The 26,798-nt window shown below is 39.8% G+C and overlaps 1 protein-coding gene across 1 annotated transcript in view; it reads left to right on the top strand.

Moving 5' to 3' along the window:
• The window catches only part of LOC110193010 (uncharacterized), a 123,048-nt gene that overhangs the window by 46,866 nt on the left and 49,384 nt on the right, over positions 1 to 26,798 (top strand). The window contains 2 exon segments of the mRNA XM_078147935.1: positions 18,754 to 18,849; positions 23,659 to 23,778. Of these exon segments, the coding sequence (XP_078004061.1) occupies positions 18,754 to 18,849; positions 23,659 to 23,778 (216 nt within the window).

Raw genomic sequence — 26,798 nt, 5'->3', positions numbered from 1 at the left:
TACTGAGACCTAGGGTATGTTATCTTCAGATTATGGCTTTAAAAAATGGATCATCAATGGCCTTGCCAGAGGCTAGCCTCTGTTCTTGGCATGTCCGGGTCATATATTGTCCTCCTGTTTCACTGAGTGGGCTGCTTAGGTTTTTAATTATTTCCCAGATCATGTGAGGGCTATGGGTTTTATAGAGAGGAGTGAGTTCTTTTTCACTTATATCTGGTTACCCATCTCTAATGCTACAGGTAGAGAAATGACAAGGATCAGTGAGTCTTATCCTCCAGTACCCCTTCTCCAATCCCCACACCCCCAACTCGTTACTGAAAATTTCTGTTATGAAAACTCTAGTATGGAATATCACATATCTGAAGGGCTCTAGAAAAGGCATGGGGCAAAGTTATAGGGTTTCTTTAAAGCAGAGGCATCCAGTGACATATGGAATTTACAGGTATCAGAAAATACCCCAGATCAAAAGTTTTTTTCACGTTACAGTTACTTCCTAGTCACAGCATAACTATTTTACAGCGAAAACAAATGTTTGCCATTACAGAGGACACAATCCCAGGAAAAACCCTAAGCTTATTACAATTTCTAGTTCTTTCCTTAACATAGTTGGCAACCTGTATTTCTAACTACATGAACTCCCAAGATATTTAGGTAACAGTAACAAAAGCAGTATTTAAATGTTTGAGAAATGTTAGTTTAGCAAAATGCAGAGCTATATTGAATAACTATCACAGAAAAATCATTCTGAAGACTACAGACTGATTTGGATTCTGGGCAAATTTATGGAGTATATTATTGAAGGGACAGTTTGGGAGCATTGGAAAGGGGCACAGTGATCACTGGAATATGCCAGCCTGGGTTCACCTAGCCAGTCAGTCCATGGGCATTTATTAAGTTCCTACTATGTGTATGTGTGTGTGTGTGTGTGTGCGTGCACACGGTATAAAGTTTTGTGCCCTCAAAACTGAGAACTCAAAAGAAATAGATTACCTAAAAACATATGAAATACTCAAACTAACAGAACACTAAATAGACATGTTAATGCAACTGCAGAAAGAGAAATTGAACTATCTATAAAGGAATTCCAAAGGGGGAGGGAGAATTTTGTTCTATATGGATTTGACTGAGAATTCTATCAGAATTTTAAAGAAAAATTAATACCTTTACTATATAAATTATTCTCAGAAATTGACAAAGAAATCATTCTACCATGCTCCTTAATGAGATAAATAAAAGCCTAATATCTAAACTAAGAAAGGATAAAACGAAAAAGGAAAGCTTTAGGCCAATATTTTTTAAATAGCATTTTATTTTTTTCCCAATTATATGTAAAGACAATTTTTCATTTTTATAAGATTTTGAGTTCCACCTATATCAGATTGCTTGCTGTCTTGGGGAGGGGGGAGGGAAGAGAGGGAAGGAGAAAAATTTGAAACTCAAAATCTTACAGAAATAATGATGCAAACTATCTTTGCATGTAATTGGGAAAAATACTATTAAGGGTAAAAAAATATTTTGCATTACAAATTTTTCTCCCTCCCTCCCGTCTCCTTGCTGTGTATATCTCTCTCTCCACCACTTTCCCTACCCTCTTTAGGGGCCAGGAGCCACAATCACATCGACTTAGCCATTGCTCTTGGATGGGTTGTGTCAGTCTTTTCTCTTGTGGTTCCAATCACTATCCCTGTAATTTTCTGAACTAGAGTGCCCACTCCCCACTCCCACTCCCTCTCCCTGCCACCACTCTAATTTGTGTTTTGTCTCCCACATTCGACTGTAAGCTTCTTGAAGGCAGGCATCTTTGCTTTTGTATTTGTATCCCTAGAGCTTAGCACCCTGGCAAATAGTAAGCATTTACTAAATGCTTTTTAAAATTTCATTCATTCATAGGCAAAGCTGTTACTGTCCATCCTTCATTTTCAAAGAGGGGTAATGTCTTGATTCGTGTGTGAATAGGATTTAAGTGAGGCAGAGTTGCACAAAGTAGTCAGCCTCACTCCCTCTTTCAGAGTCATCAAAGTCCAGTGGCAAGACAAAAGTCAAGTTGACTGACGATGGCCCAGGATGCAGTGGATGTCCTTGGCATCTTGTTGCTATGTGTTGATGACATAATGGCTTACTTAATTCTAGAGAAACAGCAAAGAATTCAGTGGTCTCTTAGTTGCCATATCTAATGGCCTTTTCTAAATTTATTGACCTCTCTGAAGTATTTTGACACAGTTGTTCACCTTTTCCTACTGTATACTTTCTCATTTCTGGTTTTTAGAGACATTGCTCTCTCTTGGTCCTCATTCTGCCTGTCTGATCTCTCTTCATTATCCTTTGCTGGATATTCGTTCATATCATGGTCACTAGCTGTGGATATACTCCAAGGCTCCATCCTCTGGCCTCTTTTTTTCCCTACACAATTCTGTTTGGTGATCTCCTCAGCTCCATAGGCCCAGTTACGCCTATGCATGAGTCTCATTTTTGTTAGAAACTGAACACCCAAACTGACTCATCTTCCAAACTATCCCATTACTGTCCAGGATACCAGCATCCTTCCAGTCATCCAGCTTTGCATCCTCGACATAATCCTCATGTCTTCACCCTCTCTCGCCCCACAAATGAAATCAGTTGCCAGATCTTGCCATTTCTACCTCTACACCATCTCTCACTTCCAACCATTTCTCTCCACCTACACAGCTGTCAGTGCAGTTTAGGACCTCACGGGTTCTCACCTAGATCATTGCAACAACTTCTGAGTTGCTCTCACTGCCTCACATCTCTCATCATGAACTCCAGTTCATCCTGTGTACAGCTGCCAAAGTTAATTTCCTTAAATGCATGTTAGACCATGTTACTCTTCTCATTGGTGAACTCCAGTGGGTTCACCATTAACTCTAGGATAAAATATAAATTCTTCTGTTTAGCTTTTAAAACTTTCGCAGCTTGACCCCAATCCATCTTTCCAACCTTGTTGTACATTACTCCCTCTTCTGGAGTTTGTGATCCCATCCAAACTGGTCTTCTCTCTCTTCCTCACAAATAATACTTCATCTTCTGTCTCTGTGCTTTTGTACTGACTTTCCCCCCATGCCTTGAATATGCTCCTCTCCTACCTACACTTCATAGAATCCCTCTCTTCCTTCAGGACACAACACTGTTCTGAGATCCCTCCTCCCATCTGTCTTCTACATAGCTACCGAAGTGATTTTTCAGAATTGTGGGTCTGATCCTGTCACTTCTCTACTCAGGAAATACCAGCGGCTCCCTGTTACATCTGGGATTAAATATGTTTAAATGTCTTAGTGACCTGCAGCCATGCTGGCCTTTTGGCTGTTTTTTACACACAATACTTCATCTCCCTTTCCATGCCTTTCCAATGAATGTCCCCCATGGCTGGAATGTTTTCTCTCCTTGCTTCTGCCTCTTAGAATCCCTGGTTTCCCTAGGATTCAGCTCAAGGACCACCTTCTGTAGGACACCTCCCCACCACCTTCATGCCTCCGCTTCAAAGGATGCCTTCCATCTGCTCTGTAAGTTTCTTATGTGGTTGGGGAGACACACACACACACACACACACACACACACACACACACACACACACACACACACACACTCTGTTGCCCTCATTATAATATAAGCTCATTGAGAAGTCAATGACTGTTTTTCTCTTTATACCCAGAGCTTAGCACACAGAAAGCCCTTAATGAATGCTTGTTTGCTTGATTGACCAGACTTCACATCTACGTCATAACATGCTGGCTGTATTAAAAGAAACATCGTGGCCTAACCTTGTGAGATGATAATACTGCTGTGTTATCTACCCTGGGCAGACTGTATCAGGGGAATTATGGTCAATTCTTTGTGAGACATCTGTGGAAGAAGATTGATCAGCTAAAGTACATACAGAAGAGAATGACCCAAATAGAGAGGAGCCTGGGAAGGGAGAAGGCAAGGAGGGGACATAAGAGTTGTCTTCTGATGTATGAAAGGCTGACGTGTGGACAATGGATTGGATTGGTTTGGGTTGAGGATTTTTTTAGGTCACTGGTGACTCTTAATAAATTAAGGTGTGTTTACATTTCAAAAGTGTATTTGAATTTCAGAAATCTGATGTTACTACCCAAACAGATGTAATTTGTGTATTGAAACATCTTTGGCCAGGACAGTAATCCTACCTAAAATATCTTTAAGCCTTTGGATCGATGCAGAAACAGTAGGCTATCTTGGGAATTAGTTAATTGTTATTCCCTTCTCTGAGGCCTTTGGTGTATAGCTCAGAAAGCTAATGCCATCCTTGGCCATTAGGAAAATCAAGACAATAATGACTGGTACTCATTTAAAAACTGATATCATGCATTTACCAAAAAACATGCTTCTTTTGATACTATTCATTGTTAATTATGTTAGGCTTTTCTTTTATTCAGTTATACATGAAATTATAATTCACTTTATTCAAACATAAAACTTAATAAGTTGATAGAGTTCTATAGATTGCAGAGGATAGAAAATTGTTCCCAGTAAAGTTTTGCTTTCTCAGGTTTTCCCCCTAGTTTGCAGGTTCCTTAACACACAAAGGGAAGTTACAGCTAGATAAAGATAAATAAGTGATGAAGATGCACAATCATTCTCACAGAATTCAGAAAGAGAAGGGAAAATAAAGAATGGAACATTAGAAGCAAAGACAAAGTAAACATATTATACTTTGTAGTTTATCTTTGGAACCATCACCATTTCCTGAGTTGTACTTATAGGTCTTTTGTTTTTCCAGAATAAACATTCTCACTTCACTCTATTTCAGTGAATCTATTCACTCTGCCTTTCATGCCTTCCCTGGCCTTGTGATTCTTGGAATCTATGTCTACTTAAAGAGAAATTTCCCCTTTTTTGTGGGTTTTAAAGTGAGCAACTTTACTTTCAGTAGGATGGTGCCACGTGACAATATGCTAATTGCATTATAATGAGGTCTTGTACATTGTCTAAAATCATTTTAAAAACTATAATCCTGAGAGGTGATCAAGTGAAAGAGCTATATACAAAGTTGAAACAGCTATGTGGTAAAGTGGCTGGAGCACTAGACTTAGGAATGCCTGAATTTGAATCCTACTTCAGCCATTTACTGCCTATGGAACCCTGGACAAGCCACTTAGCCTCTCTCAGCCTCAATTTCCTGCTCTGTAAAATAGAGATAATATCCCATAAGGTTGTTGTGAGGAGCAAATGAGGTAATATGTAAAGTGCTTTGGAAACCTTAAAGTGCTCTGTTCAGTCATTTCAGTCATATGAAACTCTTCGTGACCCCGTTGGGGGTTTTCTTGGCAAAGATCCTTGAGTGATTTGCAGTTTCCTTCTCCAGCCCATTTTACAGATGAGGAAACTGAGGCAAACAGGGTTAAGTGACTTGCCGCAGGTCACACAGCTAGTAAGTGTCTGAGGCCAGATTTTGAACTCAGGTCCTCCTGACTCCAAGCCCCTTACACTATCTACTCTACCACCTAGCTGCCAATGTGCTATATGAATGCTAGCCATTATTGTGAGGAAGGTTAGGGAGAGGGTTCTGAATGTACTCTTTCCTTTCTAAGTTCCCCTCTCTTCACTCTTTCTGCCCCCCACACACCAAGACTAACTAGGCTACACACCCTAGTTTGGGGGGGGGGTGGCTGAGCAGTGCTATGGGGAAGAGTTTGTGGGCACACCCACCCATCTGACCTAAGTTCCAGAGGGGTTTTTTAATGTCCTTTTTTTTATTAATTAATTTATTTTGATTTATCAACAATCACTTCCATAAGCTTTTGAGTTTTAAATTTTTCTCCCCCACCCTCCCTGCCTCTCTCCCCAAGACAACATGCAATCTGATATATGCTATTTACATATATGTTCCCATTAAACCTATTTTCACATTAGTCATGTTGTAAGGAAGAATTAGAACCAATAGGAGGAACCACAAGAAAGAGAAAACAAAACAAAATGGAAGAAAAAAATAGTAAATAGTATGCTTCGATCTGCATTCAAACTCCATAGTTCATTCTTTGGATGTGGAAAGCATTTTCCATCATGAGACCTTTGGAGGTATCTTAGATCCTTGCATTGCTGAGAAGGGCCGAGTCTATCAAAGTTAGTCATCACCCAACGTGGCTATTACAACGGTCTCCTGGTTCCGCTCACTTCACTCAGCATCAGTCCATACAAGTCTTTCCAGGTGTTTCCAGAAGTTTTTTTGAAAAATGTGTTGAGTGAGAAAGTACCTGAAGTCCTCACACACCCCTTCTTTTACCCATGTACCACAACCCCCTTCTGTAACAAAACTGAGAACAAAAAAATAGAGGGCTACCTTCCAAAATATAAAATACACAAACTAATACATTATTGGTAGAGCTGTGAAGTGATACAACTATGTATTTTGGAAAGCAGTCTGGAATTATGTAAATAAAGTGACTAAAATGTCCATACTCTTTGAACCAGTCTCCATTACTGGGCTTATACCCCTAGGAAAGTACTGATAAGAAGATCTCCATATACACCGAAACATTTGTAACATCATTTTTTTGATAGCTAAGTAGGTGCCTATGAATTGGGGAATGGCTAAGCAAATTGTGGTACACGAATATAATGGAATATTACTGTGCTGTAAGAAATTATGTATGTAGTGAATACAGAGAAACTTGGAAATGTCTATATGACTTGATGCAAATGAAGTAAGGACCGTAAAGTAAACAATATACACTGTAACTACAGCAATGTGAATGGTAAAAATGACACACTCAGATCAAAAGTGAACGGAACAAAGTTATTAATATCAAGCATGACTTGAATGAAGAGTTACACGAGGACACCCCCAACCCACCCTTTTGTGGAGGTGGAAGGTCTACAGTTGTTATACGTTACACAGGTTTTTTGACTTTTTCAAAGTTTTCAGGTTGATTTTTTTTCCTCTTTTCAAAATGCAGTTTGTTACATGGGATGGCCCTCTGGGACAAAGAGGGATACTGGAGATAACTTCAGTGATATAAGAAACAGAAACATCAATAAAAGCTTTTTTTAACCATGAAGTTACAGCAACACCTGTAGCATCTATGCTTTTTTTGGTTTGGATACTATCTCCATCAATGCTAATGACAGCTCCTTGACAACTTAGTGGATGGTCTCCTAGAGTAACCATTCTCTAAAACTCAGTGCTGTCCTGTATCTCTCCTATTGCTGAGCCTTTCCGTACCTAACTAGATTGGTCCTCAGATAGCAGATCCAGTCCCTTCTCTGTTTTATACTAAAGCTTTTCCACCTTGGGATAATCTCTTGTAGTTTGTGATCTGCTGCCACAGCCTTCAAGAATCTATAGTTACTTCCATATCACAGTGAAGCAACAGAGTAAGCCCTTAGTGGGAGAGCTGTGATCATAATTATTATTTTAATTTTTTGCTTTCAGTAGTAATTATCTATTTCATTTACATAGTATGGTCACGTTATAAACTGCATGCTACTCTCCTCAAAAGTAGCTCTGAGTCATTATGATGTTTACTCTTTGGAACAGTTGACTCATATTCTAAACAGTTATCTAAATGGACAGTGATTATAATTGGGGGATTTTTTTACCATTAATTATAAATTTTGAAATCTTTTTACAATTGCCGCATCTAAGATTATTAGAAAAGCTGACTTTAGGTTCGAATAGTATTCTGTTAGTGAATGGAAGTTTCCTGGTGGGCTTACCCTCCATAGTTTCTAGAAACATAGAACAGTTCTCATCTGCTATTAAATAATCCAGTTGCAAACTGCCATGAAATCAGGTTTTCAGGAGCTAACAAATCAAGTGCATTGTAGCATGCAGCATTCATTCTATTAAGCTCTTAATGGCTGTTCTGAATTTTGATGACTAATCTCAAGTTGTCACAGCTCATTAGCTGCAGGGGGTGGACATGCCAAATGGTGGGCCAAATTGCACCTATAATAATATGAGCTCAAATGGATTTTCCCACCAATCCCTCCTTTCAGGTGTATCTCACCTTTTACATTGGACACTAGTGCCATATTATATTCAGGTGTGCTAGCACTCTAGGAGCATGTTACTTTGGGTGAATAGGCTATGCTAACTTTGTGAGGAGGGGACGTTTTTATGTGAAGCATATTTTTGGTGAGTTTTAATTTGTTTTGTTCTTAGCTTAAACAATAAATAAAATGAATATTTCCATAACACATAGTAGAACGTAAGAAGAATATTGTGAGATATGTAATTGAGGGAAAAAATAGAATACTATTTAAAGCTAAAAAAGAATGTTGTACATGAAACTGTGAATCTATTATATGCAGCTTGTATGTAATTAAAAATATATATACATATGTGTGTGTGTGTGTGTGTATATATATATATATATATATATATATAAATTCAGCATGTTACTTTCAAAGATCCCCTGCTTGTCTGTGATTCCTTCTGGCCTTTTATTCTCCTGTGCATTTTTTTCTTCAAAAAATGTTTATGACCCTCTTTTTCTTTTCTTTCTTTTTTTTTTGACAACTTTATTCCTACCTTTTCTCTCCTTTTTCTCTCTCCTTCCCTTCTACCACCATTGAAGGAACAAAAAGAAAAACAAAGTTCTCATAATAAATACACAAGGTTAAGCAAAACAAATTTCTACAATTTCCACGTTGGGAAAGACATGTCCTTTCCTACATTTCAAGTCCATCACCTCTCTGTCAGGAGTTGGGCAGCATGCTTCATGTTCTGTACTCTTTTGTGTTGGTCAGAACATATTCTTGTAAAATAGTTTTATTGTATATAACCACAAATCCATGGCATATAACATAGGCCAAATTATTCTTAGCAGGGTAAAAGGCTATGTTTTAGTTCAATCTTCTACAAAATGGTCCTATGTGTTCTTGGCCTACAATGACATTTTTTTTTGTCAAGTATATGGGCTGTTCTTTTGATCCTATAAAAGCAAACTAGGTCCCAATTCTTGGCCTGGAAACTTGAAAACCCAGCTATAAGCCCCGTGTTCTTCACAACCACAGTCACACTGTTCATGGACTTGAGAATCATATTTACAGGCTTAGAAATTTCCCAGCTTGTAAAGAGTGTCTCCTTCATCTCAGAAGACTAATAGTAAATCAACAACTATATATCAAGGACCTATATTCCTAAAATATCGAGTCTCCCTGGGCAGATAAGCTAACACATGCAACCATTCAGGGCTTAAGTGTTGTTCTTTTGAGACTTCAGTGGATCCATTATGACATCAGTTGGTGTGTTCCCTCACCTGCTACAAATTGCAGCCTATCCCTGGCCTCTCATGATTTTTGCTTGTTACTTGTATGCTTCTATAACTTCTTCATGGAGGCTGTATCCAACATATTGGTGGCCTTCCACTAAGTCTTTTACTAATTTGTGGATATCAGTGCAACATTCAGGCTGTCTGTTCTTAGCTCTTACTACATTCCAGGCTCACACTCTTTCTTAGTAATGCATGCCTCTGATATCTTTTATCTCCATAATCTTTTAAGAAGTTTGTAATTAATAATATGCTATAACCTACTTAGATCTACCATTTTGTTCCCCATTGCCCTTTGAGTTAACCTATGGTGGTCTGTGAATAAAGGGTCATAAAAATTAATAATATTTTAATAATAATAGCTTATGATATATATATATATATATATATCACTTTAAGATTTACAAAGGACTTTACAAATATTTCATTTTATCTTCACAACACCTTGGAAATAGGTGCTATTATTGTTCCCTCTTTACAGATGGGGAAACTGAGGCCAAAAGTTTCAATCACTTGCCCAGGATCATACAGCTAGTATATGAGATCAGATTTTTACTCGGGTCTTCCTGACTTCAGGCCCAGTACTCTATCCATTGCACCACCCAGCTGTCTCTTAATGCTAAAAGGGCCCTTACATATACTTTAATGCAGCTACTTCAGTTTGTAGATGAGGAGATGGAAGCGCATTGCTCAAGATCACCCAGGTGACAAGTAGAACTGCAGGTTAGGAAGAGCGTCTCATATTTCTTCTTTCAAGTCATGCTTGATATTTTAAATTTTGCTACATTCTTTTTTGATTTGTGTGAGCATAGTTGTTCTTTCAGTTTACGTTGTTGTGGTCATTGTCTGTATTGTTTTCCTGTCTTTGCTTCCTTCACTCGGTATCATTTCATGTAGATATTCTCTTGTTTTTCTGTATTTATCACATTGATCATTTCCAACCACACATTATGTTCATGTGCCACAGTTTGTTCAACTATTTCCCAATTGACGGTCATCTGCTTTGTTCTTAGCTCTTTGCTGTCACAGAAAGTGCTGCTATCAATATTTTGGTGCCTGTGGGGGCATTCTTATTAATGGCTTCCTTGGGAAATAAGCCCAGTAACGGAGTCTCTGGGTCAAAGGGTATGGACATTTTAGTCACTTTATTTACATAATTCCAAATTGCTTTCCCAAATAGTTGTAGCACTTCATAACTCCACCAATAACACATTAGTGTGCCTAATAGGCCATCATCCTGCCAGCATTATTGCTGTCATCTTTGCCAGTTTGTAGGATGTGAGGTGAAACCTCAGAATTGTTTTGATTTTGCATTTTTCTTGTTATTAGCAGTTTGAAGCATTCTCTGATGTGGTTGTGAATGCTTTGTAATTCTTTTAAATTGCAAATTTTATTTGTTCACATTCTTTGATCACTCATCTGTTCAAAAATAACTATTAGTCTTATATATATTTGTTAATTGCTTATATATCTTAGATACAAAACTCTTATCAGAGAAATTTGATACAAAGATTTTTCTTTCCTATTTTACCACCTGTCATCTTAACCTAGGTGCCTTAATTTTGTCTATGGAGAAGCCTTTCAGCTTCATGTAATCAAAAGTTACCTATTTCATCTTTTATAATTGCCTCCTTGTTTGGTTAAGAGTACATTTGCCCATACCTGTGAGAGGTATGTGATCTACTTCTCTTCTCATTTTTTTACAGTACGATTCTTTACTATTAGGGTCATACATCCAGTTAGAGTATATTATGGAGATGTTGGTCAACCCTCATTTCTGCTAGACTGCTTTCCAATTTTCTTTGCAGTTTTATCAAGTAGGGTGAATTATTTCTTAGGTAATTAATGTTTTCAGCTTTATTGAAGACTAAGTTATTAAGTTCTATTGTTTCTTGTCGGGACTGTTCCATTGATTTACTCCTCTATTTTTAAACTAATACCAGAGAGCTTTCATGACTGCTGCTTTATAATATAGTTTGAGATCTAGAAGTGCTATTGTCCCCTTTGGCCTTACCTCTTTTTAACATTTCTCATAATATTCTAGATTCTGTGTTTTTCCAAATGAATTTTGTTATTATTTTATCAAGTTCTATAAGGTATATCTGGGTAATGTGATTGGTGTAGCGTTAAAAACATAAATTAACTTTGATGGTATTGTCCTTTTTATTATATTGGCAGTGCCCAGTCCCGAACACTGAATATTTCTCCAGCTATTTAAGTAGTTCTTTATTTCTTTAAGAAGCACTTTGTAATTGAATCTATCCAAATCTTTTTTTTTTTTTGCTCTGAGAGGTCAATCCCCAGACTTTTTGTGCATTTTGTAGTTATAGGGAATGGGATATCCCTTTCTGTTATTGCTTCTTGGGTTTTCTCATTGTTATAAGGAAATGCTATTGATTTTTGAGGGTTTATTTTGTATCCTGCAATTTGACTGAAGCTATTAATTGTCTCAGTATCTTTGCTGATTCCCAATATATATATATATATATATATACACACACACACACATTCCTGTTAAACATATTTTCACATTAGTCGTGTTGTAAGGAAGAATTAGAACTTACAGAAGGAACCACAAGAAAGAGGAAACAAAACAAAACCAAAAAAAAAGAGCAAATAGTATGTTTCGATCTGCATTCAGTTCCCATCATGAGACTTTCAGAGATGTCTTAGATCCTTACATTGCTGAGAAGGGCTAAGTCTGTCAAAGTTAGTCATTGCATAGCATGGCTATTACTGTATATAACGTTCTCCTGGTTCTGCTCACTTCACACACAGCATCAGTCCATACAAATTTTACAGGTTTTTCTGAAGTCTGCCTGCTCATCATTTCTTATGGCACAATAGTATTCCATTACATTAATTTACCACAACTTGTTCAGCCATTCCCCAATTGATGGGCATCCCCTCAATTTCTAATTTTTGGCCACCACACAAAGAGCTGCTATAAATATTTTTGTACATGTGGGTCCTTTTCCCATTTGTATGATCTCTTTGGGATACTGCCCTAGAAATGATATTGCTTGGGTCAAAGGGTATGCATTATAGCCCTTTGGGCATAGTTCCAAATGGCTCTCCAAAATGGTTGGATCATTTCACAACTCCACCAGTAGTGCATTAAGTGTTCCAATTTTCCCATATCTTCTCCAACATTAATCATTTTCCTATTTTGTCATGTTGGCCAATCTGATAGGTGTGATACGGTACCTCAGAGTTGTTTTGATTTGCATTTCTCTAATCAATAATAATTTAGAACATTTTTTCATATGACTATAGATGGCTTTCATTTCTTCATCTGAGAACTGTCTGTTCATATCCTTTGACCATTTATCAGTTGGGGAATGGCTTGTATTCTTATAAATTTGACTTAATTCTCTATATATTTAAGAAATGAGGCCTTTATCAGAGACACTTGTTGTAAACATTCTTTCCCAGTTTTCTACTTCCCTCCTAATCTTGGTTGCATTGGCTTTGTTTGTGCAAAAACTTTTCAATTTAATGTAATCAAAATTATCTATTTTGCATTTCATAATGTTCTCTATCTTCTGTTTGGTCATGAATTCTTCTGTTCTCCATAAATCTGACAGGTAGACTATTCCTTCCTCTCCCAGTTTGCTTATGGTATCAGCCTTTATATATAAATTATGAACCCATTTTGACTTTATTTTGGTATATGGTGTGAGATTTTGATCTATGCCTAGTTTCTGCCATGCTCTTTTCCAGTTTTCCCAGCAGTTTTTGTCAAATAGTGGATTCTTATCCTAGAAGCTGGGGTCTTTGGGTTTATCAAATAGTGAATTACTATAGTCATTGACTACTGTGTCTTGCATACCTAACCTATTCCACTGATCCACCACTCTATTTCTTAGCCAGTACCAAGTAGTGCTGCTTTATAATACAATTTAAGATCTGGTATGGCTAGGCCACCTTCCCTGCATTTCTTTTCATTAGTTCCTTGATATTCTGGACTTTTGTTTCCAAATGAATCTTGTTATTATTTTTTCTAGCTCTATAAAATAATTTTTGGTAGTTTGATTGGCATGGCACTGAATAAGTAGGTAGAATTGTCATTTTTATTATTAGCTCGGCCTACCCATGAGCAACTGATGTTTTTCCAGTTATTTAGATCTGATTTTATTTGTGTGAAAAGTGTTTTGTAATTGTGTTCCTAGAGTTCCTGGGTTTGTTTTGGTAGGTAAGCTCCTAAATATTTTATAATGTCTGCAGTAACTTTAAATGGAATTTCTCTATCTATTGCTGTTGGGCTTTGTTGGTAATATATAGAAATTCCAATGATTTATGTGGGTCTTCTATAATATTTTTAAAAGGTCCTTTATGCCTATATTTTGTAGGGTTTTTAGCATTAAAAAAAGTGTTGTTCTTCATCAAAGGCTTTTTCTGCATCTTTTAATGTGATCGTGTAGCTTTATATGTTTTGGCTTTGATTAAGATTTTATTGATTGTTTTCCTAATATTGAACCATCCTTATATTCCTGGAATAAATCCAACTTGGGCATACCAGTTGGAGTTTTAATGGTGTGGGTAGTGTTGTGGTTGTGATTACCTAGAGTTCTAGAACTAATTGACTTTTTGATTGCAAGTACCCAAGGCATTGTGTGAAAAAGAACAGCCAGAACTGAGAAGGTACCATCCAAGGCAAGGTAAGACACTGAATGACTTGATCAAACAAATTGCTTTTATTCATTTCAGTCGATATATATACTCTTAATAATAATAATACCAGCTTTTAAATTATGTAATGGGTAGCCAAAACTATTTGTGCTGATATACATCACCTCAGACATTAGATTATTATCTAATCTCCCTGGTGTCCTAACAGTCTTCATTCACCTGTGAGCTTCAGTAGCTTAAAAGTGCACAAAAACTTTTGGAACATGCTAGATATTTGTGCTTAGAGCAGGTTCTCCACCCCTGTCCTAGAGTATGCATTCTTGTTACAAATGCAAGATGGAATCATTCATTTCAAAAATGTTTCTGTAACAACTAAGAATATGACATTGCTGTAGCTTGTGGAGCAGGGAAATCCTATGATCTGGGAGTCAATTTCCTCATTTCTCTGAGACTCATTTTCTTTTTCTCTAAAATGAAGGGATTAGAGTAAATGGGCTATATGGGTCCTTCTAGGGCCAACATTCAGTAATTGCTATGCTAGTTTAGGAATGTTTATCTGGAAGTGGTATCCAGGATAGTTTAGAAGTGAATGAGCCTGTAGTTAAGGAGAAGAGGTTACAGAGTCATTACCAGAATCCAAGCAGGCATGGTATGATGTGGAGGATCTGAATGAGGATAGTGAGAAGGGGAATAGAGAAGAAAGGACACATACTAGAGCATTAGAATATGCCACATGGAACGAGTGGTTGATCTAAAGAGTCATCTGTGTCAGTTTTCACAGTGGGGAGGTAAGTAGCTTGGGATAGGGACCAAAGCTATGATTTCATTGCATATAGGACATTCCCAGTAGTAAGAGACTAACATCAGTATATCTGAGTGCTTTCCCTTAGTTGGTTCCCTTTCCTCCTAACCTGTACTTAGCCTCATTCTTCATACAGTACTGTGGAAGATTATAATGTCATGTGTTTTATTTCTCTCAGGACCCTTGGTATAGTAAGCTTTTAAAGTATCTTTTTTTAGTTTAGTCCAGCATTAAAGATGTGTCCCAATTTACATACCCCGCATTATATGTGACATACATTCAGTTTTAATAGCATGTTGTCATGGTGTTTTCATCTAAACAAGAGGCCAGTGTCTAGAACTGAATTCTTAAGACTGGATTAATTTCTGTTATACAGGTATTCTTTTCAGTAGAAAATTGTGGAGCATTAGCATTGTAGTGGAGAAGAGATTCATTAAACCTCAGTTCTGGTAATAAAAATCCTTTGGGGGAAGACTGTACCTAATGCTTACTGTATTTTTAACTGATGAGGTAATGTTGATATATTGAAAGGTAGAAAACTGGAAAGAAAAGCTATCTTACTAAAGAAAGCCTTCAACAAAGTCATTGAGCTTTTATTTTTTGGTAAATAAATGTACTTGTGAGGACTGAGTCCTAGGAGAGATTTAACTGATCTTGATTCATTTAAAGCGATTCAAACTCTGCTATTTGTAAACCTCTGCAAGATGAGCTTCTACTCTAGAATGCTCTGTCATTGAAGGGGAAAAGAAAATAGGAGCCAGTTTTATCACTTTGCATTGATTGAAAGATTCATCAAGATTTCTTTTAAAGTTACCAAAAAGTTTAAACACTTTCTCTTTCTTGAAACCTAGAACTGCTTCCAATGTTCAAAAGTGCTGTTATGATCCCTATTTTACAATTAAGGAAACTGAGGCTGACTGAGGTTAATTGAATTGAATTCAGGTCTTCCTGACTCCAGGCCTGACACTCTCTCCACTGGGATAGGTGACATGTGAGTCGCCACCTCACTCCATAATGCAGGCCAGGGTGGTGGCGCAATGCATCATTTACCACCAAAGTACCCAAAGGTAGCACTGTGACAATGTAGAAAGCCAGACAAGTGTGCGACTTTGAGGTAGCCCCATGGCTAAAGCAGACGTTACCTGCCACCCAGGGCTATCATGAGGATAAATGAAATATCTGTAAAGCACTTTGCACAGTACCTGGCACATAGTACGTGCTTATAAATGCTTGTGAAATAGTTTTTCATTTAAGTAGGCGACATAATCTGCCTTGTTGAGGTGCTGCCTGGAGTCAGAAAGACCTGAGATCAAATCCAGACTCAGACACTTCTCTCTTTGCCTCAGTTCTCCCAACTGTAAATGGGGATAATAGTAGCATCTACCTCTCAAGGTTGTAGTGAGGATCAAAGGAGACTATATTTGTAAAGCATTTATTTAGCACAGTGCCTGACAAACAGTAAGCGTTTTTAGTTCTTGTTGTTCAGTTGTTTTTCAGTCATGTCTGACTCTTTCTGACCCCATTTGGGGGTTTCTTGGCAAAAATACTACAGTGGTTTGCCATTTCTTTTTCCAGTTCATCTTACAGATGAGGAAACCAAGGCACACAGCGTAAAGTGACTTGCCCAGGATCACTCAGCTAGTCAGTATCTGGTTCCAATTTGAACTCAAGAAGATGAGTCTTCTTGACTCCAGGCCTGATAATCTATCCACTACAGCGCCACCTAGCTGCTCCTAGAAATGAGTAATCACTTAATAAATGCTTATTTCCTTTCCTTCCTTCCTTCTTTGTTGGGGTGTGGGGGTAGAACTAGGAGTTAAGTTCCTTTAACTTTTCCCAGTGAAGTTCCAAATCATTCGTATATTTATTGATGCTATTAAAATGCCCATGGGACACAAATTACATACCAGACACAGAATGGGAAAAAAAGGGATTGTAGCAGTTGAATGGGAAGAGGGCTTCAGCTACTCTCTAACACATAACCTGGAGAAACATTTATCTGGAACAGGGCTCCGGGGTAGATGAATCTTCAGGGAAAAACTGTAGATGCTTTTCATATGTGTTGTAGGAAGCCTTGAAAATAAAAAGGATGATTCTGTGCTGAAGATGAATCTTCAGTACATACCCAAGAATTAGGGCTTGCATTTTGTTTTTTCCTATTAAAAAAATAAAGTAGCACAAGGAAGAAAGGCCTCTGACTACGTACCTTCTTGATCCTCCACACCATCCAGGTTTACACCTGATTAAAGCAGCAAATTGCTCAGCTGGAACCAGCAGTCTACTCTCTTAAAAATAGCATTAAAAAGTGAGCCCAGGTACTGTTAATATGTAAGCAAGAGAATGCTTAGTATCACCCATTTCTCCTCTACATAAATCTCCAGAAGTTAAGCAGCTGGACAATCTGGAAAACAGTGTGTCTTACTGCAGGGGCTTTTCTTGTCTGAAAGGGATCATAGGAACATAGACCTAGAGCTGAAAAGGCCTTGAGCTGCCATCTGAAGCCTGGGAAGTTCAGTGGCTTTGCCAAGGCCACACATGCCCTATCCAAAGCTGGATTTGAACCCAGAACTACAAAGTTGGTGCTCTTTCCCCTGTACCCAAATCAGCACTGCAACGCAGACTTCTTAGAGTTTCTGTTAATTTTCTTAATAATCTTAATAATTCAAAGAAAGTTAAAGGAAGTACACAACTTTTGTCTTTATCCAAAGTTATAAAATGGTGAATAAGAGTATTTTGGAAAACAGTGCATTGAGAATATCTTTTTGAGTTGGGCAGATGCTGTTTTCCAGAAATTTTCACAATGAATCGTAGAGTTTCCAAGTTCAGCTCTAAAATGGAAAGAAGCAGCATTGTGAACCCCAAGGAGCTCTGGAGCCTTGGAATCAGAAAACCAAGTTCTGGTCTTGCTCTGTGACCCTGGACCTAGGCCGTCAGCACTGTAGAATGTCGAGCTTGGCCTGATTCCTCCAGTGGTCACTGCTTAACACACCCTGGGTGTGTTGCCAGCTGACCCTGACTCCAAGTATTGGTGTCAGTCTTATCCACAAGTACAGAAGTGAATTCTGTTATTCCTCCTCAGGCTGCCTCCTTTTATTCTCATTGCCTGACCTGAAGAGAAATCCAGAAATCTCGTACCAGGTAGCCAGCACTATGTCCAGAGCCACAGGGTGAGGCCTGCCCAGATGCACCTGAGGGTAGGCTTGGGTTTCTGTGGAGAGGGTAAGGTGAAAGTGGAAGCCAACGCCAAGACTCCTAAAGGCCTGCTAGCAGAGCCAGAGAAATGCCTCATGGCTCTCACGTGTAGCAGTCCTGGGAAAAGTGCTGGATTTGGTGGCAGCCGACCTGGAATCCATTCCTCGTTCTCTTTCTTCTCTTGTATGATCTTGGACAAAACAGTTCAGTTCTCTGGGTCTCAGTTTCCTCGTGTGTAAAATGAGAAGTTTGGCTCTTGAAAGTTTCATTGTAGCTGTAAGTGTGTGAGTTAGACACCTGACATTGTGGGAAACATCCTGCTTTTGCCACCCACATTCCCTTTTGTTTCTCTTGCTTCTCCACCCCCTCTCCCCCCTCCCAAATCATCGAGTTCCTGGATCCAAAGCACTTTGTCATGCCGTACACTAAGGTTCCTTCCCACTCTAAAGATCTATGATTCATCTTAGCATTCATCCTGTTACACATTGTGTGAACGTAGGTAGGTAGCGAACACTTAAGATCTTCTGGTATCTGTTAATAATGAATATGAGAAAGGGATTTTGGGGAGAAATAATAGCTGACATTTATACAGCACTTTTTAAGCTTTACAAAGTTTTTTACATACTTTTTCATCCTTGTAACATTCTGGCAAGATAAGAAACTGAGGCTCAGAGAGGTCCCATGTTCTAGATGAGAGGTTTCTGCTCACTCCCAAGCCCAGCTCAGTCCCCCCCCCCTCCAAAGCACAAAATGGAGCATGCAGGCTTTTATTTGTATTAGGTGGAGCTGACACAGTCCTCACATGATCGCAGAACTTCATAGGAAAAGGGGACAAAAGGGTCCCAGTTGATGAGGTCTCTGATTTTTCTCTCTCAGATGAAAAAGCTGGCAGCACTCACCACCTTGACATCTCTGAATGTGTATGCCATAGCTGAGGAGGAACCCTCCGCAAAGCCACTGAAGCCAACTCAGGTAAGTTGCCTGCTTTGAGGTTATTCTGTTTGTATGACAAGAAGAGTACCAAACACTAGGAGTTTTAAAAACATTCTGGCCTCGGTGAATAAGAGAAATGAATTGAAAATGTATCTATGAACTATGTAGTCCAGATTCCTCAAATCCTAACAATTTCTCTTCCTCATATTAGGTACCTACTCGGTGCTAGGCACAATCATAGATTTTTCTTTTTTTTTTTTTAATAAAATGTGCCTTCCCAAAGACATTCATTTGGATAATAAGACTGAGTATGTGCCTAGGAGAGGTTCCTACCTGCAAGGATCAGGGACGCTACTATGAAGGAGGTAGCATTAAGCTGCTGAGCCTTAAACTAGAAAAGGAAAGGAAAGGATTTTGAGAGCTTGCGAGGGCTGCGAGTCTGTCCCAGGCATGGGAGGTGGGGCACAGCTGGTACAAGAAAGTCAAGGCAGAAGAGAGGCCAGAGCAGCAGTTGAGGGAAGAGCCAACCTCCAGCTTCATACACGAAGAGGAATACCAGGTTGGAAGCAGATTGTGGAGGACCCTCAGTGCCAGACTACTGAGTAGACAGTGGGGATTGGGGAAGTGGTAGGAGCAAACCTATGCATTAGGCAAATGATTTTGGATTGGAAAGGAGAGAGACCAGAGGCAGAGCAACCAGCTAGAAAGCTGTTACAGTAATGCAGGCAGAAAACAATGAGAGCCTGAACTAATATACTAGAGGAGAAGACCAAGGCAAGAGATAACCAAGGTAGACGTGATCAAACAGAGCTGAGGCAGTGGGAAGAGTGGGGATGACTAAGGTTTTGAACCTGTGAGGTTTTGGAGATGATGGTACTCTGCACAGAAATGGAGCAGTTAGGAGGCAGAGAAAGTGATGAGGTTACTTTCAGGCATGTGGAACTGAGATATTGGAAGGATATTGGAGGGGAGGTGTCTAGTAGGCAGTTAGAAAAGCCCAGTTGGGCCTGAGGGAAGAGAAGGAAGCTGGAAATAAAGATTTTGAGTCATCTGCATAATAAAATTGTGAGGGGAGGCCGATTTTTTAAAAATCATTTTTCCTTCTGAAAAATTGTTTTTAGATTAAGTAACAATAGAGAGAGTGTCTTAGGACTTCTGGGTAGCCTGGTATAAAACATTTACAAAAATGCATCCTTTTTAAGAAGATCCCATGGGAACTTGCAAAACAGATAAGACTTCTCCATTTTATGATAAGAATTTGCTGCAGGATGCCTTTAAAAAGCATGTTTTTCAATGCATTTAAAAAACAAAAACTGATGTTCATACATTTTACTTCGACCATAGTTGATTTGGGTGTGACTTTGCAAAATATTATTTTGCACAGTGTCCCAAAAGTCTTAGAGCAATTTTAAGCCTTAATAGCTTTCATCTGCACCAAGATTTTGGGGGCACCCTGTATAAAATGAGGTCTATACCTCAATTTAAGGCTATTTATAGCAAAACCTCAATCAGAAATCTTGAGGAATGGGGTATTCTAAAGGCAACCAGGTGGCATAGTAGGTGAAGCTCTGGACCTGGAGTCAGAAAGACTTAAGTGTAAATGCAGCCTCAGACGCTTACTAGTTGGGTGACCCTAGGCAAGTCACTTAACTTCTGTTTGCCTCAGTTTCCTCAGTTGTCAAATTGGGCTAATAAAAGCACCTACCTCCCTAAGTTGTTGTGAGGATGAAATGAGATAACATTTGTGAAGCCCTTAGTACAATGCCTAACACGTAGTAGGTACTCAGTAAATGCTTATTCCCTACACACTTTCTAAAAGATTTCTCCATCTTCTAGGTAGTTATCTCAACTGAACCTCCCTTCAATTATTGACTTCATAAAGTCTCAAAGTCAAAATTCTAAGGCATGAGTTTGTTATTCAAGTCCATGAACGTTGAAATTATATGAGATTTGACTGGATGTAAAGCTCCTCTGCCAAATTGCTTATGAGTAGTTTGGAATAAATCCCTGTTGCTGTTTCTTGTCCTTTGCTGATTTCTACTACAATTCAGGGTGTGGGGGGGGGGGCGGGAATCTTGGTAACTAGAGGAGAATACTGTTTACTTGGGTTCCAGTTAATTGAGACTTTGCTATTTGTTGACTTCAGTCCCCCATCCCTAATAAAGAACAAGCATATGCAGACTCTTATACCTGTGATCAATGTGGCCCTTACTGTAAGCCTAGGCCTTTCTTTGCTTCCCACCCCAGACTCCCCCCTCCCCCATTCTTCTCCATAGGATTGCAGGACCAGAGACCAAAACCTAGTCCGACATCTTCATTTTAGAGAGAAGGAAACAAGCACCAGAAAGGTTTAGTGGCTTGCCTAAGATCACCCAGTGAAGGGCTGTGTTTGAGCTCACACTTGTGTCCTGACTACAAGCCCAGCATTCTGTACCCTCCCTGCTGGTCACCCATCGAGGCCATTTTGTCCATAAGTCAAGTAGATGGTGATAACCCTATGAAGTAGAAAGCCCTGAGGCCTGGAAGTCCTCCTTCTGCTGGCTGATGGCTGAAACTCTCTACCTTGGGAGTCGAACCTCTTTAACCTAAGGCTTGTGACCTGTGCATTCAATGGCTTAACCAAGACAGGTCAGCATTTTCTTTATAATTTTTATGGTCTTAGAGCATTACCTGGGTCACTGAGGTATTAAAGGACTTGCCCAGAGCCACACAGCCAGGATGTGTTGGAGATGAGGCTTGAATTGAATCCAGGCCTTCCTAATGGCTCTCCATCCACTATATTACACTGCCTCACCTAGGCCCTTTTCCCTGTTACAATGAAAGTGGTCTTGGGTAGGATAAAACTATAAGTTATTACTCACTCATAATACCTGAGTATTAATGAAGGATCTGAGAGCAGATTTGGAGAGGAGGAGGTAGAAGAGAGAAGGATGCTGGATCCCTAGAGGGCAGTGAGGAGGGGTGTTTCTGAAGGATGTGCCTAGAGATCGGACCTCGGGTAAACTTTCTGCTTTATGCGGGTGCCTGTCGTCTACCCTGACTCCTTGTAGCCATAGTTAGTAAGCATTTCCCTCTCATGAGCCTTTCACAGAGACCCTGCTCTCCTGAAGGAGGCAGAAATGAATGAGTGGAGGGAAGGAATGAGAAAGCATTTATTAAGTGCTGATTTTGTGTCAAGCACTGTATGCTAGAGATGCTCACACAAAAGTAGTCAGGCCCTGCCAGTAAGAAGCTGCCATTGCACCGGGGGGAAAAGTGGTGGCCAGGGCAGGGCCCTTTGGTTACAGAAAGTTACAGGGATAGTGAATGAGGCCATGGGGAGAAGATGAAAACAACCCATTCAGCACCCAAGGGAGAGTTGATTTGATCATGGTTCATGGTGTCTATGCCTAGCCTTTAGCACAGTGCCTGGCACATGGTAGCTGCTTAATAAGTGCTTATTGACTGACTGGTGGGGTTAGTGAGGAGAAGGGAGGGCACCTTTGGCTAGGAGGTTATAGAGGAGATGCCAGCGAGAAGGGAGTGAAGGGATACACAGGCAGGAGCTTTCCCAAAGTGTCCCTAGTTAGGACAGTGGAGCCCCAAGGGGGCAGCTCCCCCAGGGTCTGGGCTCTGGCATGGGCACGTTCTCAGATGGGAGGTAAGGTTGTTATCAAGGAGGGTGTGGAGAATTGTCCAGAAAGGAGGGAGTGAAGTGAAGAAGTCACTGGCTTCCTTGCCTACGTGTAGCTAGTGGCTTAGTATTGTCCAAAATAACAGTGAAACTTCATCATTCCCTGCCTGGATAGCAGGCAACCATTTGGTAGCTCTGCTCAAGCAATACCCTTACTTAGTAGTAGTAGTCTATTGAGAGGCCCACATCCCCTGCAGCCGGAAGATCAGCTGCCCCGAAGCCACTGGGAATTCTTGTTTGCTTACTGGTTTTCACACTTGGATTTTCTTTAATCATGTCTTATACTTAATATTGTATATTCCAGCCTTAGTGGATACTGAGAACTTACTAGCCATTGGTTGGTCAGTCAGGTAACGAGCATGTATTAAAACACTTCAGATGTGCTGAGGGAAAAGGATTTTTCTTCCTTGAGCTTTCCATAATGTGTGTGTGTGTGTGTGAGAGAGAGAGAGAGAGAGAGAGAGAGAGAGAGATAGACTGTGTGTGTGTGTATGTAAGAGAGAGAGACTAGCTGTTGAGAGAGAGACTGTATGTGTGTGTATGTGTGAGAGAGACCATGTGTGTAAGAGAGACTGGCTGTGTGTGTGTGAGATAGAGACTGATTCTCTGTGTGTGTGTGTGTGTGTGTGTATAAGAGAGAGACTGCCTATGTGTATGCGTGTGTGACAGAGAGACTGTGTGTGTGTGTGTGTGTAAGAGAGAAAGACTGGCTGTGTATATGTGTGTGTGAGAGAGACTGGCTGTGTGTGTGGGTGTGTGACAGAGAGACTGTGTGTGTGTGTGTGTGTGTGTGTGTGTGTGTGTGTGTGTGTGTGTGAGATAGAAAGAGACTGTGTGTGAGTGAGAGAGAGAGACTGGCTCTGTGTGTGTGAGTGAGAGAGAGATTGGCTGTGTGTGTGTGTGTGTGTAAGAGAGAGAAAGACTAGCTCTGTGTGTGTGTGAGAGAGAGACTGTATGTGTATGTATGTGTGAGAGAGACTGTGTGTGAGAGAAAGACTGGCTCTGTGTGTGTGTGTAACAGAAAGACTGGCTGTGTGTGTGTGAGATAGACTGATTCTGTGTGTGTGTGTGTGTGTGTGTGTGAGAGAGAGAGAGAGAGAGAAACTGGCTGTGTGTGTGTAAGATTGAGAGACTTGGATATAAACTTGTGTTTTTGTTTCTTTTTGCCTTTCCAGCTCCCCATTTATAACGTACCATGTCTCCATTCTAAGTACATTGAAGAGCAGCCTGGGCGCTTACAAACGGGCATTGCTTCCGTCCGAACTACAGCCTGTCATTATGTTGGCTGGTGCAAAGTAAGAACATTCTGTTAGTGATCCCTCTCGTAACCCACGATCTCTAAAGTGCCTGCTTTGTGTTCTTATCCATACAACAGCTCGAGTGGTTTCAGGTACTGCTTAGTGTGGATTTTCACACACAAAAACATTTTATCGAGATTGTTGTTGCTGAATTGTTCCTGATGGGGGTAAGTCCTGTGTGCTCGAAGCTGGGCCTGTTGCTGGACACTGACTTGACTGAGCAGCGTCAGCCAGCAGAGTAGTGGTATTCAGATCAGGATGATACTGTTGTCATAGTATGACCTTGGTGCCTACATGGTGGCATCAGAATCAGTGTCACTATCATCCTTGCCTAGTTGCCATCCAGACTTAAGACTGTAACCAACCTAACCTGTATCCATTCTGTTGTTTTTAGATTTTTAAAAACATTTCCTGTGGTTCACAGATCTACAATATAGTCCTGGAAAATTCCAGTTTGCTGAAATATTGTCGTTCTGAATCAGAGGTTCTTAACCTGGGGTCCATGCATTTTTTAAAAAATATTTTTATAATTGTTTCAATGTAATTGATTTCCTTTGTAATCCTATGTATTTTATTTTACATAAAAACATGATTCTGAAAAACGGTCCAGGAAGCATAAAAAAGGTTAAAAATCCCTCATCTAAATGGTCTTACTGGTCTTCAGTGAAGACATTGTGTTATTTTTTGTTTTTAATCCTGAGCTTGTCACGATCTTTTTCTGACAGGACTGTTTGTCTTTTTAAGGAGGCTCAGTAACATTCTTAACAGTTTGATCTCAGGGAAAATGTCTTGACTAATGAAGGTCTGATTCACACACCTGAGGCTAATGCCAGCCGGCAGATGATTCAGGCTTAGGTCTCCGGAGACCCCATTTTCCTCAGTGTTCTCAGATTTGTCTTTAGTGAAGCAAATTCCTCCTGAGACATCCTTAAATTGCTGCCGTCGCTGTCACCCAATTTAAGAGCAAAAGGACATTTAATTCCCATTAATGTTACAAGGAATGGGCTGAAAAGCACTTTTGAAGACATTTCATTTTGAATGTAAACAACTTTGCTCCTATAATTTAAAAGAAAAAAACCTAGTCTTTAAAAATGACTTCTCATTCAAATTTAACTCCTACTCCTAGTGCGCTAGTGTTTCAAAACTTGGGTAATAGTGCCCCATTGTGGTCAAAATGAATAAGTCACAATTTCTGTTCAATTTATCAAGAAACCATTCACTTTAGATTTATTTGTATGAATTATAGGTAAAGACAAATAGTTTAGTAGCATTTAGTTTCTCTTTGAACTCTAATATCATGCTGCTTGCACATTTTCATTTCTTTATCTTTACCTGCCGTTACAGTGCATGTAATGTAAAGTGTTATCCGGGCTCATAGCTTCCTTTGCTTTTGTCTAACATAATGCTTCAAGTTTCCTGCTCTTTGAAAGCTTCTTTGGCTGTTGCCTTCATAACATCTGGTCCATTGGTTGTTGTCCTTCCTTCATAACATCTGGTTAAGGGACTTGGGGAGTCAGAAGAGTTGGATTGTGTTTTGGCTCTAGTATACGGTGTGACCTTGGGTATATAACTTTGTGTATTAGCTAATGAGGAGCAGTGTTGTTCAGATCTCAGGTAAGCTGTATCCCAGTAGGCCGGCAGGTTTCTTGTTGGGTGCCTGCTCTTCTTATGTTCACTACCCTTGGGGAAAGAGAAAGAAAGGGGTACTTGGTACCCAGCAGGGGTCATCTCTCCCCCATCCTGCCTGAAATATTACTGGGGGAAAATGGTTGTTTGGTGGCATGCTAGAAAGGAAGGAGAGGAATTCAAGATAGTTTTGGGAAAAGGGCTGAGGACTGTGTGAGAAGTCTTCACTAACTGGGGTATTGGTGGCTTCTGGGAGAGGTTTGTCCTTTGCCCTGATGGTTGGCAGAGTTGGCTGCTGTTTCACTTGTCTCTCCCTCCAGCTTCCTGCCTAGAACCTGAGTCATCCTGCCCCACTAAATCATTCTAGTGGACATAGTCCAAGAGGGCTTTGAATGGTTGGTTGGTCCTGTCAGCTGGTGTGTCATGAAAAACTCCTACCTCTGGGTTCCCACTGTCCCTTGTCAGAGACAGAGAGATGCCAAACTGCTTGCTGAGTTAGAGATTTTAGGGATCTGTAGGGACAGTGTAGTGTTTATACAAAGAATTGTTACACATTTCTAAGATTAAGATCCATTCCTCCGCAGATCAAAACATAGGATTAGGGATAAAGTCTGGAGCCATGATTTCACTGGCATGAACAATTCCCTGGTGAGGAAATTCCCTGTACCTTCACTGCAACTTAGAGCCTTGGAAAGTTGCTTAGATCAAAGGATAAAGTATCAGTTAGCTCCTGAATAACTAGGAAGATTCTAATAATTGAAAGCAGCTTAAAACAACTCGTGTCTCATGCCTACCATATGGTTAAAGTTCAGTGTTGGTGGAGCTGGGAGAAATGGAGATGCTGAAAGCCCTACGGGCAGAGCCCTGTGCTGGTGCTGTCCTTTTGGAAAGCCAGTGGGGATTATACAGGAAGGGCAAGGAAACTTTCTGTACCCATCTTGGTACAGGCTTTCTCTACTGTGAATATACCCTAAGGATATTATCAAAAGACAAAAATGTTTTGTTTGTATGTAATTAGGAGCATCATTTGTAAAAGCAAAACACTGTAAACAACCTAGAGTCTAACAGTTGGGGAATATAATTCAGTGTTACAAAGTGAATAGAGAGAGCTGTTCTTGGTTGGACTCAGGGAGATGGCATTTCAAGCTCTGCGTGTCCCTGAAACTCTCGGTGCCCCAGGAAACTCTCCAAGGACCAAATTGCTAAGAAGGTGCTGACCTTTCTCAGTAGAGAAAGTTCTTCACCAATAGAACCCTGCACTGACCAAATAATTGGCCTGGCCTTCGCCTCCCCCAACCTCTTCTACCCTCACCCACCCCACCCCCACCCCCCGGCCAAAAAAAATAATAAGATAAAGCAAAACATGAAGAAAAGGAAGAGATATGAAAAAG

Source organism: Phascolarctos cinereus, unplaced genomic scaffold (genome assembly GCF_003287225.1).
Source record: "Phascolarctos cinereus isolate Bilbo 61053 unplaced genomic scaffold, phaCin_HiC Scaffold_8;HRSCAF=390, whole genome shotgun sequence".
NCBI lineage: Eukaryota > Metazoa > Chordata > Mammalia > Diprotodontia > Phascolarctidae > Phascolarctos > Phascolarctos cinereus.
The sequence above is the reverse complement of the archived record's forward strand: the minus strand, read 5'-3'. Positions and strand labels throughout refer to the sequence as shown.